The 14,356-nt window shown below is 39.2% G+C and overlaps 1 protein-coding gene across 17 annotated transcripts in view; it reads right to left on the reverse strand.

Moving 5' to 3' along the window:
* The window catches only part of MAGI2 (membrane associated guanylate kinase, WW and PDZ domain containing 2), a 719,010-nt gene that overhangs the window by 60,404 nt on the left and 644,250 nt on the right, over positions 1-14,356 (reverse strand). For 12 of the 17 annotated variants that reach the window (XM_064702938.1, XM_064702931.1, XM_064702927.1 and 9 more), the window contains 4 exons: positions 12,919-13,010; positions 6,381-6,573; positions 5,327-5,413; positions 3,130-3,378 (listed from right to left, as the gene is read on the reverse strand). In XM_064702938.1, the coding sequence (XP_064559008.1) occupies positions 3,130-3,378; positions 5,327-5,413; positions 6,381-6,573; positions 12,919-13,010 (621 nt within the window). The remainder of the gene's footprint in view (positions 1-3,129; positions 3,379-5,326; positions 5,414-6,380; positions 6,574-12,918; positions 13,011-14,356) is intronic. The other 5 variants (XM_064702935.1, XM_064702933.1, XM_064702932.1 and 2 more) reach the window with 1 other exon arrangement.

Here is a 14,356-nt window from a genome sequence, read left to right on the forward strand (position 1 = left end):
CAGGAGCAGCCTTGCTGGAATGATGCTTCAATTTCAGCAGGGCTTGAAGCACCTGGTGACACAAAGTGCCTGTTCCTGTACTCCACAAGAGCTGTTGTAATCTGTTGGACTGTAAAACACAGTTTGTAAGTGCGATTTCAACAACGAGGAAAATACTGTCAGTGCATAATTAATTGCCTTCCTGAGTAATAGTGGTGATGATACCTATTCTTCCAAGACCTCAAGTCTTTTGCTTTTGCAAGAAAGTAGAGGAGGGAATAGAGTTATTGAAATAAACATTCTTATATTAAAGGAACCCTTCCTAATTTTGCCCTGAGGATGCTCCCGGTGAGACAACTTCCTGGGTGCTGCTCCTCCTAACAGTGTCTGGCACTACATGATGCTCCCTTTTTTGACCTATTTTGCCCATTTTGAAGTTTTCAGAATTGCTTTGCAATTAGAACATTAACATTACTCTGTGCATGCATGTCTGCATAACATCATTCTGTTCCACATGGGGATACAGGAGCTGGCAACAAGTGCCCTGCCTCTGAAACAGGGGACACTGGAACCAGAGCACAATATCTCACCCAATTAAGATATTGCTGCTATCAGGAGTACCTAGCATGGTGCCATGCAGGTCCACATTTTGATAGTGATGTATCATATATTATGGATATTCCTATATCCATTTTTGATATTTTCCTACTGTTGGTATGCTTTGTATTTCTGATTGTGCATTTCAATAAAAGGATTTTGTGTTATTTCAAGATAGAAGGTACCTCAGGAGAGTTTCTCTGCTGTAACAAAGGGCCCAAAACTTAGCTGCTGTATTCTGAAAGGATGCCAGTGAGTGCTGAGTAAAAGGGTATCATCATTTCCCTCAATCTACTGGCTACGCTCCTGTTAATAAAGCTTAAATGACTTCACCCAAGTAAATATTAAGTAGAGAAAGTAACCTCTCTTACTCTAGAAAGAGTCAATAATTTTTAGATTGTTTTCATTACTGATGACAGATGATGGAATTTTCAAGATATTTTTCCTACTACAGTTTTGTAACAGAATTTATATAGGAAGGGTATTTTCTTCTCTTTTCTGTCACTGTCTACAGCAAATGTAATTTTTTGTTCACTGTTCTTGTAAACTTAGGATTTGGTACTTTTGGGGATCACTGAAATTCCATGCAGTTATTATTTGATTAAATTCTCTTGTCACTTCCACAGCAGGCTGTCATTTCCCTTTACTATTGGAGGTGTTCAACTGAGCGTCAAAAATGACTCCTTACACAGTTGCTTGTGGAGAAAGAAAAGTGCTGAAAGAACAAGTTGGAGGGCAGGAGGCAAAGCAGGATTTTGAACCTGGGTCTGTAATCTTCAGGAGACTATTCCAGTCACAGAATTTTTGGTTTTCTCTTTCTCTCCTCTTTCCCTCTCCATCTGCCTCAACCAGAAATTCTCTCAATAAAATAATTTTCGTGAAAAAAATCATGACTGACTTAACTGATTAATATATATGTACCACAATTAATTATTTTTTTCTTTTCTTATCTTCTGCAAAAGAACTTCCAGTTCTTTGGCTATTATATTCAGTAATGTGAAAACTCAGAGTCCCAAGAGGCTAATTAGCTATGGTTTTGTTACAATATTAATTCCAGCAGTCATGGAGTTTTAAAATTCAGCTGAGGTAGCATGAAAAGCAACTTTTTTAAGAACTGCATGATCATGAAATACTGCAAAAAAGTTTTCTGAGGTAACTTGCTGTTGTGAGATAAGGTTTTCCCAGTATTCTCTTGGCTGCTTTTCAGGTGTGAATTTAGAAGAATGGTGTTTGGCCCTGAAGTTGAAATTGTGATTTTATTTTGTCAGGAACCAGTTTCAGGCAAAAAACCAGTTCCTTCAAAACATATTTTAGTGTAGAGGAAACATTGTACTAGGCTTCAACTTGAAAAATGATAAATCTCCCTTATTTTGTTTTTTCAGTTGGGGTTAGCATTATTTGGTGGGGCATGTGGATGTCTCTCAACATAAAGCCTCCTTTGCTTCCTTCTTCCAGAGGGCTCAGCTCTCAGGGTCAAATGTCACTGGAAAGACACAAAGGTGCCCCTGTGCCTGCAGGTGCCACTACCTGGGTTTGAGTCCTCTGTAGGTCCTGTGTCACACCTATCTGACCTCTCCCTGGATGTACCACGAACAGCTCAAGTGGCACCAGATGTCTATATTAAAGCAATAAAATTGACTCACAGAGAAAATCAGTCCTCTGGACAGAAAGTGAGCTATAATTATTAAGGGCAGATCTTGCTTTTAGAGTGCTACAGAGTACAGAGAGTTACACCTATCCCCTGTACTCAGCTGTAATTTTTATGCTGTCTATACTCCACCCAGTTAAATCAGTCTCTTATCACCTGCACTTAAGAAGTTCTCCCACCTTCTAGTTGCTCCTGCAGTCCCATATTTGGACAGCTCTTGTCATAGGGTTTGCTGTGATCTAAGATTTTTTTCAACTTGCTGAACTTCATCTTGATTGTAAAAAAAAGTCTAATTAAGTTCCATGTAGGAGAATAATTTATTCACATAACCTTACTTGTTACTTGCAGTGTCTCTTTGAGACATAGTAACAGACAAAATCCACTTTGTGAGTGAATCCTCTGTTGCTCTGATAGCCAAAGAAGTGTGGGAAGCACAGGGCTCCAGAGGACAGAGTAACTTTTGGTTTTGTTGAAGACAAAACAAGCAGTGCCTCTGAATAAACATAGAAAGTATCTTCAGTTTAAGTCTCTGCTGTGATAAATTATTAGCAGATAGGTTTAAATAAACTATTGCTGTGGAGTGTTGCCCTGATTTTTTAAGATTTTCTGAGCATTCTTGTAACGAACTTTCTCACACTTTCTGTAAATAACTTATTGTTTTGCAGTCCTTCATAGAGGAAGAGAAATTTGATAGACTGTTAGTTTGTCCAGTGTGTGGCACTTTCACTGTTACTTTTAGAAAACTGTAAATGTTAGAATCAGAAAATAAACTTCCCTTTCCTTCACCTTGAAAGCAGCAGTGTGCACGCTCGTGTTGTTCTGTGTCCTATAGCGACAGTGGGTTTTTAAAAATTTTATTTGGGGCAAACTGGGAGAGCTATGAACTGAAAAGCTGCTTTACTCACTTATGGTGGAGCCAGACTCGGGCCTGTTGAGGGAGCTGATGATGACGAAGCCGAAGCCCTCGTTCTCCTTGCGGTGGATGACCACGTCGCTGCTCTGCAGGCTGTGCGACGCGCAGCCCTCGGGCGGCGTGGCCGTGCTGCTGGACACGGCGTGGTTGCTGTTGGCATAGGTGGTGTAGTCACTTCTGGGAGAGCTGTGGTGAGTAGACACTGAGCCTGGGCTTCTGCCGTTCTCTGGGCAGGGTTCTCCTGCAACATAAATCACACCAGTGTCACAGCCTGACTTGCTCGGTGGCTCTGTGACTTGCAGTGCATTTGCTGATGCAACGTGAGTACAGCTGACTGTCTGCAGAGCAGACTACCCCAAGTGTTAAACTAGGAGCTGTAATAGATGCAGAGAGACAGGCATCTACACAATTATGCAGAGCATTCAAGGGCAATCAGATAAAGCAAGCATGAACACTGACTGCTACACTAGCTACAAGAGAGGAAAGTATGAAACTGTGTCTATCTGGATTGCAAAACCATCACCAGGCGCTATTTCCTTGTCTGCTGGTAGATCTGTCATCAAGAGAAAGATGTCACTGTCTAATCCAATAAAAAATTATTTGTGTTTGGATTACAAGAATTTAAGCAGGGAGCTAACAGAGTAATTAGGATTAGCTGCATAATGTTCTTCTTATGAGTTGATTAGCTTGTTCAAAAAAATGTTCAAAGAGCAGAGCTGTTATACAATGCAAAATCATCACAAGTAGTTTTTCTTGGGTGTCATGGCAGAAGCAGTGGTCATTTAAAGGTTTGGAGATGCTCTTGTTTGGCAAGTTCAAAAGAGCAGAAATGAAAATGGAGTCCATGTACACTTTAGTATTGCTTTACACTAACAAGAACACGAAACAAGTTAAAGCTTGTGGGATTACGTATTTTCTGGTGTGAGCATTTTGGCAATTGAAAACAGTAAATTTACACTTCCAGATGGAAACAAAAAGATTTATATTCTTTACAGATCTAAATTGTTTACATAAATCAGCACTGCTTGACAGTTTTAATACAGAAATTTCAGATAATTGTAAGTATTATGTTTTCTGTTTGGAACAACAAGAGTGGCAGAGTAATTTTCCTGAACATGTGAGGAGCTCCCACATATACACATACATCCTAGGTAGAGAGTTTACAAATTAGATTTTCAGTGTGTGTATATATTAATAAAATAAACAGCATCCAAGGACAAGCTGTTGTTTTCTCAGTCAGGTGTGTCCTTTAGTAGTCCTTCTGCAACTATGAAATAAAGTAATTAGAGAGTACAAAGAGGAAGGAAAACAAGCAATTATTATACTCCTGAAAATCTCTAAGAGTTATTGAACCAAATCTGCAACTAAATGCCATAGTAAGTGACAAGAGAGTTTTCATTTTCTGGCTGTCGTGTTTCAGAAAGGGGAATATTGTTTATGTCATTATGGCTGCAACAGAAAGGAAATTCTCTTGCCCTGTAGAATGACCAAGACCTGGCCTGGCCATGAAAGAATGCAATTGAATGTCATTAAATATAGGAAAAGAATAAAAAAGGAGGAAAAGCTTAAATGGCTATTTGACTGTCAACTGTACAACAGATACTCATCACAAAAATTACATTTTGCTCCTGCCTGTGAAAAAATGGCATTTCAATCCAAAAATCACATTTTCCTAATCAAATTGTTTTCCAGATCTTGTGAATTGTGCTTTCCTGTTCCAGATCTGGGTAAGTATATGTACAAAATGGTAATTCCAGGCGACGGCTAAGATATGTGTATCAGCTACAGAGAGGTAAGGAAAACCCCAGATCCCTCTGTTGCATACATTCATGCTCGTGAGAAATTCCCATGAAATCAATTGCCCTGATGTATTAGCATAGCCTTTTTCAGTCACGCCCAACACCAGTTGTTTTAAATTCTTCCACAGAGCTTATGTTGTAACACACCACATTAAAACCCTGTTCAGCTCCCAAAATGCTCATACATTAATGAGCTACATGCCATGCTCCCTGGTGTGGCACTCTCAAGGCCCAAGAATAACTTCAGGTGTTTTACCAGCTTGCACCAGGATCCCAGAGTGGCTGGCAGAGCCTTTAATATTTCAGGAGCAGCAGGGAAGGCCGGCAGTGCTCTGTGCCAGCCCTGCCCGCGGTGCGTGCGGCGCTGGCGGCGAGGACTCGGGTCATTACCTTGGTTATTGGCCATTTTCCTCGCGCTGGGGGAGCTGCGAGGGGGCGTCGCACCAGGCGCGGGGGCCCCTTTCTGGCTGGAGGAGTCTGGAGTCAGTAACAGAAGAAAGTCAGTCCTGCAGGAGCACGGCTGGCAGGGAGCTGCGGTGCCGCAGTGGGAGGGGGACTGCGAAGACGAAGGTGAGTGGGAGGGCGGCTCTTTTGGCACAGGAGCGAAGGGGAACGGCGCAGGCAGTGACAGTGGATCTGGGGCACGGGCAGGCGGAAGACAGGACAGGCTGGGAATGTGGTTTTGCTCATTTCTGGTACCTCAGGCAGGTGTACTCACCAAAAATGTTTTAAAAGTTCTTAAATAGACTTCTTTCCTCAAGTAAGTAATGGTTGTAATGGAAGGTCATCAAATTATCCCATTAAAGCTTTAATAGATGCTGCCACATGCATTTTTCAAGGTTCTGATGTCTTTTAGCAATTGAGACTGAGTTAGTCTAAACATCTAATTTACTACAAATACTTCATAGTGGTTTAGGTTCATTTTCTGAATATGTCTGCTTGACGGAAGAATCCGGCCCTTGTGCCCTACAGAAGATTTTCAGCCAGCTTGCATTGCAGTTCAGTGGGAAATTCCAGATGACATCAGTGAGACCAGAAATGGGCTTTTAACACATATAAGAGTGAAATGAGTTCCTGCCCTAAAACAGTTAACAGTCTTTGAGCCTTTCTCTTATTGACACAGTCAGCTCAAATGGCTTTAACTTAGGTGAATGTTTAGTCCCAAAAGTGGACAAAAGGAGACAGCACAGACCAAGACAGCATGGAACAAACCCAGAGCACTTATGATCACCACACCAGAGTTGCCAGTATGTTTCCACTTCTGAAGGAAACAACACGCAGTTGTTTTTGCCAGAGGAACAAGGGACACATATTTACAATAATTCTTTCCTCAAAATGACACAAACATTCACATTGATTTCCTCTATTATTTTAAAACAGCACCAGTTTGTGCTGCCAGCATTGGGATCTGTTTTTCCTTTTGCCTTTCCCAGCCTTCACTCACCCGTGGGTAGCACCTTTCTCCTCACAGTAAGGTTCACCTGCCCATTTCGGGCGGCGTTGTGCATCAGATCAATCACGTATCGGTGGGTTTTCCCGGCCACTGGAATCCCATCCACGTACACCAGCTCATCACCAGGGTGGAGACGGCCATCTCGGTCTGCTGAGCCCATGGCAATCACTGCTCCAATGAGAATCTAGGCAAGAAACAAAATCCTGTCATATATTGCACTGAGACTCCCATTTAGTGACATGAACATTGCAGTGATTTTCTCTTTCTTGTGAAATTAAGCTAGTGATTCAGCACATGTGAAGAGCTCTGTGTGTGTCTGAAAGCTGTGTTTGTCCTCTGGTGGGTATGACTGAAGATGCTTTCTTGTCTTTGGTAAGAAGGTAAGGTGTTTCCTGTCACCATCATGTTTTCTGAAAAATCCTCTTTGCCCAGGATTTCTCACCTGGGAAGCTGAGAAGTCTCAGAGAAAAAGCAAAACAATATTATCTCATTTGCTTCTCCTGTGTTTTGATGCTTTAGAATGTGGTTGGAAATTGTTTATTCAACATGCGAATTGTTTTGACTTAATGACCAGTCACAGTCAGGCTGTGTTGGACTCTGAAGAGAGAGTCACAGGTTTTTAATTATAGTCTTTTAGCCTTCTGTCTGCATCCTTTCTCTTTTCTGTAGTATAGTTTTAGTATAGCATTCTTTATATAATAATATAATATCATAAAATAATAAATTAGCCTTCTGAGAACATAGAGTCAAATTCATCAATTCCTCCTCCATCCAGGGGACCCCAAAACCACAGTTTCCGACCTGCACAGGAGAGATACACCAGGGAATCCTAATCTGAGTCCTGCTTGATATGTTCAAATCAAGATAATCTGCCTCTAAGGAGTGTTGAGTTTCTATGGACTACATTATAACAAAGACTTAAAAAGATTAATTCCATATAAGGGTCTTTTTATTTAAAATTATAAAGTCTGTGTATTTCTTATCAAAGGTTCTTCACTGCTGTGTGATTTAAGCACCTGGAGTCATATAGCTGAGGTCAGCAGTTGAAGTGACCCCACTACACAGAGCTGGTTTTGGGACTCTTTAGGGGAAAAGAACTACTATATTAAATGTTACTACTCTTAATGAATGATTGCTCAGGCAGTGCTTGATTAAAATGGAAAAAAGAGGAAAAAATGTCAGCTTTTTCTGGGCAGATGTTGTTTTCCCAAATTGACTTTGAAATGTAGTTTGTATGGGTCATATAAACTAGTAAAAAATCTGTCCAAAACCTTGCAATGACTTTCTCCACCTTATATGCAGATAATTTCACATAATTTCCTAGAAGAAGATGTATATATTTTCCCTGTGGAATAACTGGTAGAACAGCTGAGATTGATTCAAACCAAACCTGCTCTCTTTGAAAGAATATTAAAGCATTCACAGAGCGTGTTTCAAATTTTCTGTTCTCTTTTTCAGTCTGAGAGTGAGCATAAAATGATGGATATGACATGCCATGTGACAATCTGCTTTTAATAATAAAAGATAAAAGCTCTGAAGTATTGCTTTTCATGATGAATTGCAAAGGCTAGAAGTGGTAATCACACATCACACAGGTGGACCTGTGGTTTTTTTGGTCTTAGCTGCAGAGTTGCAAGTATCTCAGCATAGTGTTTAAATGACATCCCCTGTGGAGCCTGGAGAATTTTCCCCAGTTTTTCACCTCCCTTTGGCTTACTTTTGCTTTCAAAACTTAGCAAAGAGAGAACATGATGCAGCTTTTTCCTGCTTTCTGGTGTTCCTGGGATCCTGTTAAGCAGTGACAGGCTGAGTGGCTAGAGAGGCTGTTTCAGGTTCTCCATCCTGTTCTTCAAATGGTGAAAAAGTAGACCTCAAAGATTTGGAAAGTACTTTGTGCAAAATTCAACCATGAAATATGAATTTATGCTCCTTTACCAGACAGAAGAAAAGCTCTCCAAGGCTACTTTTAGCTAGATATCCACAAAGTATTCTCAAAACATTTGAGAATTAGGCATCTCACATAAGTAAGAATTTCTTCCTAGTTATTTTGAGAAGAGATGGATGATAACCCTCTACAGCTTGGGAGATTGTAGGGATTGGCTTCCTCCTTTGTTGAACATTTGCAGTTTTTTCATAATTTTCTGACAAAATATTAAACAATTTGAGCATCTTTAACCTTTGTAAAAAAAAATGCAGAGCATAGCATGGTAGGTCATTGGTACACAAAGCAAACTAGAAAAACTTTTTCTAGATCTGACTAAGTAATTATTGATGATATTTCACATGTCCACCATGTAATGCGATTGTGTTACTCACCTCAGTGTTGGATTCCTAACATAAGCACAGAGTCATACTTTAAACACTTCAGCTAGGTGTGTTTGTCAAGATGATGGCTCCTATATCTATTATTTGGGATATTTAATAGCAAGAATAACTTAATTTCCCTAACTTTTTCATTTTCTGTGTCTGAATTTTTTTCTTATGAAGTATCTGCTTTTGTTTCATGGCTGAGAAGCTGCCATAATAGTTATCAATTCTACATGTAAAGCACAAATTGGAAAAATATATATCAGGATTATATTACCTCTGAAATGCAGTTTCATACTGGCATGAGATGGCTTTGAATGCATAATGAGAAGGATGATGGCATGTAGTAATAAAGAGTGTGTTGCAGAGAAAAAAGAAAAGTTTCTCCTATTGTTTGAGATTAAACAGGACAAATTCTGGGATTAGGATGATTGTGGCAGAGCCTTATCTGAAATTAAAGCCCGTGTCTATTAATTTATACAGGTTAATCTACTTTGACATTGACTTTCTTTGTGATTCTTGGCAATTATCTGAATTTGTATTAGTTTTTCTGAATAGAACACAATAGCTTCACAGGCACATAGCAAAATTTAAGTATATACACATAAAGGGTGATTTACCTAATTTGAAGTTTCAGGGTTGTCTAAATCCAAGCTAATCACCTGAACACTGTCTAATCACTGTTAAAATAGGACTTCCCAAGGCATGGTCTTATCCTAACATTTTGCTCTATGGCATGGCCTTATCCTAACATTTTGCTCTATGTCTTAGAAATGTAGAAAGATACTTAGAATATATCTTGGCATTGACAATAAAAAGAATACAACATATATCTTGAGGACAGTTTTGAGAAAAATCCCAGTTTGTCCATGTTGAAAAGGTAAAACTCTTAGAAATATTATGTGTATGTTCCTGGGATTCTGAGTTTGATCTGCACAAATATATGCAAAATACATCTCCCCTTTGGGACAGCAATTTGCAACTTCAGTAAAGTTCCAATTTATGTGTTTTTGCAATCTTTCAGTAATATTATGATTCACCGTAACAGAGATTATCTCTAAATCCTCAAGTTAGTGGGACATGTGATAAATAGCTGTTGTAGTGCAATATAAGACTTGAGAGCACAACTCACAGTCTTGATATTTGAAATTTCTCAATAAATTTAAGTATTTCCTTTCAAAAGTATTTTTACGCTCACAAATATGGAAAGGGGAGTAGTACAGCAGCATTTTCTCCTTCTAAGATGCCAGGTATCTGATATAACTAGAAGGAAACTAAGCTACAGTCCCTCTATAGTGTCAGTATTATCCTTCTAAAATAATGTTATTTGGATTCTGCTTCTTTGAAAAAGTTATTGCCTTATGCTGAAGAATCCATATTTCTTTTTAGATATCAAACCACAAAGACAAAAGCTTCCTTTTGTTCCGTGTTACCTGACGGCACAGCAGGAGAGCTGAAATAAAAATTTCAAAGCTTCTCAGTTCTTGTTTCATGGGAAAGGCAGGGGTTTGGAGAACAGGCAAAAACTGCTTCTGCTTTTCTGGAGTGAAAGGAATGGGAGGCTGCAGGTGGGCTGTCCATGGGGGGCAGGGAAGCAGTGGAGGAGAGAGAACAGAGTTAAGAAGTCTTGTATTGTGAATATGAAATAGAGGGACACTAAAAAGAGTACATGAGTTGTGTTTGTTGGTGTTAAATTTGAGCAGTGAAAACAAGATGGACAACCACGAGGGAGTGAGAATTGAAAACCTCAGCACTGCCACACTTAATTCTAAGAAAGTTCTTTTTTCCTTGCACAATCCTCAGCTTCAAGTTAGGCTCTTCTTAACTCCTGGAGACTTTGAGAAATGTTTGCAAAGCCACGTAAAGCCCATTGGATTGATAAGTCTTGGGGAAAAATGCTTTTGTGTGTGCAAACCATGGAACAGAGACAGCAACCTTGAGGCTAAGGGCAGGCTGAGAGCAATTGTTCAACAGGACAGGGAAATGTGTTGCAGGGTGGTTCACAAAGGGCAGCGTTTTTGGTCCTGCTCTCCAAAAATAGCAAGGTGCTTATCTCTGCCCTTGATATCCAGCTACGGCTCTTTGACTTCAGACAGTAAAGTCAGGTCAGTCCTTTGCTGAAGAGACACTAGAAAGAGCTGATCCTCTGTAATACTTCAGTGCATAATGCATGTAGCTGCAGGACAAAAAGCTTGCTTCAAAATTTCTTTTCCACTGGACTGCTGAGCAGCCTGAGAGACTCAAGTCTCTCACAACTCTGGTATGTATTATGGATATGAGCTACCAGAATATCAGATATGCTACACAAGTTTTCTCTTAGTCCTTTGGGTTGAAATAATTCAGTTTTATATAAAAAATCATCTTTTAGATAAGGCATTTGAGCTGCACTTTTCCCCATGAGATTGTCATAAACCTCCAACAAGCGACTGCCTAATTATCCATTTGTAATGAAAAAAGCACTAAAGGAGACACCAAATATTGCTGTCACCAAATATCACAAAATATTGAGCAGCCCTGTAACCAGAGTCACTTGGTCATTCCTGGGAGATAGGAAATGCCATTAAACATTACTTTCTGGAGCAGGTAGAAGGAGATTTCCAAATCGTCCTAGAACACAGAATGGTTTGGGTTGGAAAGGACATAAAAACTCCTCTAACTCCAATCTCCCTGCCATGCCATGGATGGGGACATCTTCCACTACACCATGTTGCTCAAAGCTCCAGCCAGCCTGGTTTTAAAGGTAGTGCCTTTCTAGTGCCATTTCCTAACAATCTGAGAAGATAAAATGGAACATTTCCACTAACACCTCAGAGAGTTCCTTTTTGGCCTGACCCAGTATGTGTGCTTTGAGAATTTATACTGGCTGGCCTGTCCAGAAGGGACATGAAAAATGCTCATTTGGAGAATGTGCAGATGATGGCTCAGTGGCCTCATTCTATGTGCACTGGGCCATGCTCCACAGAAGGAAGTTACACATCAGAGGGGCTTCAGCCACACTGCAAGTGCAGAGGATGAAGCAGTGCTGTCTTGGAGTCCTTCTGAGCAGCTACACTTTACATTTGAAAAACCATTGAAAACACTTATTCTAAACTAGACTGAGTTCCAAACAAACTTGAAGCATAATTTTTAGAATACAATGCATTCTTTTCTTATTATGGGAGACATCAGTAAACTGTGAAGACTTATCAGTACTTTGACAGATGTTGACAATTTTAAAATATAAGAGCTTCTTTGTTTTTCAAAGGCATGTGCTGGTTAACCTTAATTCTTGAATGAAAAATGTATTATTCTGTATTACTGGAATATGGAATATATAAATAGACTAGGGAATATACAAATCTAATAATTAATTATACATTATCTCAGAAATGTAGTAACCCAAGATGCAAACTGCTTAAAATTGTGATAGTAAAGCACTATCATTATTGACTTGAGATTAGTCCTAGCTGTCAGATTATAGATACAACATTGAGTTTTTTCTCAAAGACCAGTAATTCTGCCTGCTCTCAAAATTATAGTATTTAGATAGATCAGTAACTTATAAAAACATTTACACATTTGTAAATGTGTAAATTTACACATTTGACCCTTATTTTCTGGGCTTCTACACTGTTTCTTTTAAATATTGTGCGTAAGATTTATTTTATATTTTATTAGCAAACCATCTATATTCATTTTGTTATCTGTTATTTGGTTACAGGGGTGCCTCCCTCCTAATGGTATAAAGCTATCATTTTTATGCCTGTTGCCTCACATGAGGCTGTCATTTAACCTGGAACACTGACTATCACTCTGTGGTAAGGTCTTCTGTTTCTGGAAATAAACTGCTTTGTTGACCATGTAATTTAACCACATGCATACATTTTGCATACAAGTTGTCTACTCTGAACATGGTTATGGATAGTCTTACATAATTGGATTTTTGGAACCTTCTGCTTATACTTGATTTTGAAAAGTCCAGATTAAGAGATGCCAGGTCACACTCTGCAGTAATGGGATGAGTGATGCTCTGTTTCCACCTTAGTGCCTTCTTATTCTATCTTAATTCTCAGATGTGAAAAACCTGAGAGTCCTGGGCTTTTTTATGGATGAATAAAAGTAATTTTACTTGTAGCCTTAATATGGTGTTCATTTGGGTTCAGTTATGTAGTAATATTTTTCTGACCTTTACACAGATTATAGAATGTGGAAGGAAAAGGGAAATCAGGAAGAAATAACTCACAGGCTGCCCAGGCTCATCTCCTCCCAGGATCCTGAAGCCAAACCCAGACTCCATTCTCCGAAGGTGAACATCCAGCTCCTTGTAATCGGGACCTGATTTAAAGAGAAATCCCATTGAGCAAAACATTTTGGTCTTATCTTGAGAATTTGCACCAATCCCTCCCACCTTGTGTTCACTGCACATGACTAATGGCATCCTGGCTGGAGCTGGTGGAAACAAATGGGCCACAGACAAGGAGGAGAATTGAAAATGTAGGTGTCTCTCTCTCTCTAGGTGGTTATGTTCAGTAGAATACACTAAAGCAAACTAGAATACATTCACAGAAGATTGGTATGGAAAAGTCTGTCCAAAGTAGAGGTTAAAAATATGTCTTCTTCCTAAAACTGACTGTATAATTGACTGCTGTTCATCCACTTCTGATCTTTAATTTGTCTTTTCCCTGCAGTTCATCAAATCCTACAAAGAATAAACTGAAATGGGAGACAGAGATATATCAGTCCAACTCACAAAATATGAAAACCATTACAGGCCATCTAAGTTCCAAACACAGACACATATATATGTCTTTTTATGTAATGAAGCTTTAAAGTATTCCACTTCCAGGTAGTACCCTCAATAAGGAGTTTTGATGAAAATTATCATTATAAACCTCTCAGCCTCAGAGTTTAAATTGAAAGCTAACATCATTAACTTGAACTCCTTAATGCTACTCAATTAAAGTCTCAACAGCTTTGTGAATCAATAAGGTTGCATTTCCATATGCCTGCCTAACCTGTCTTTACATACATATATGATGTCCTGTAATATATCAGTTGAGGAATATAGAGTCTTTTTAAAGTCAGTTTCTTATAAAAGTGTCTTTAGCTTCACTTGAAAGAACACAGTGTTCTGGGATAAATAATAATAATAATAATAATAATAATAATAATAATAATAATAATAATAGTAATAGAAACTGTAAATATTTGGAGGACTAAGAAGTTACCTGTTGTCTGTTGTGACTATTGCTGTCTGCATTCTCAGAGATGCTTTAGGCTCACCACCTAAAGCAGTGATTAACAGGAATGGCATTTGCTATGGATTGCACTCTGGTCTATACATTGTGAACACAAAAGCTTTTGGTCAGTGTCAGCTTGTTGCTGACCCCAACATAAAAAAGGGATGGCAAAGTTTATTTCAGCAAACTGCTCATAAGTGTCTCCAGTGGTGCCTTGGTCCCTCAGAATGGGAGGGATTACAGATGGCTGAAATACTTCAGCAGCTCTCACAGATCTCCCCTCAGAGCCATCCGTGGGCACCTCATAAACTGTGGAATTTGGCATGTGCCATGTGTAGTCTGGGATTAAAGCCTGGTTAGTTTCAGTCAGGTATTATTGCAAAGACAGATACAGAAAGACATGCACTGGCTCTATACTATGACTGTGCAACAAAATCCCCT

Source organism: Zonotrichia leucophrys, chromosome 1A, assembly GCF_028769735.1.
Source record: "Zonotrichia leucophrys gambelii isolate GWCS_2022_RI chromosome 1A, RI_Zleu_2.0, whole genome shotgun sequence".
Taxonomy (NCBI): Eukaryota; Metazoa; Chordata; class Aves; order Passeriformes; family Passerellidae; genus Zonotrichia; species Zonotrichia leucophrys.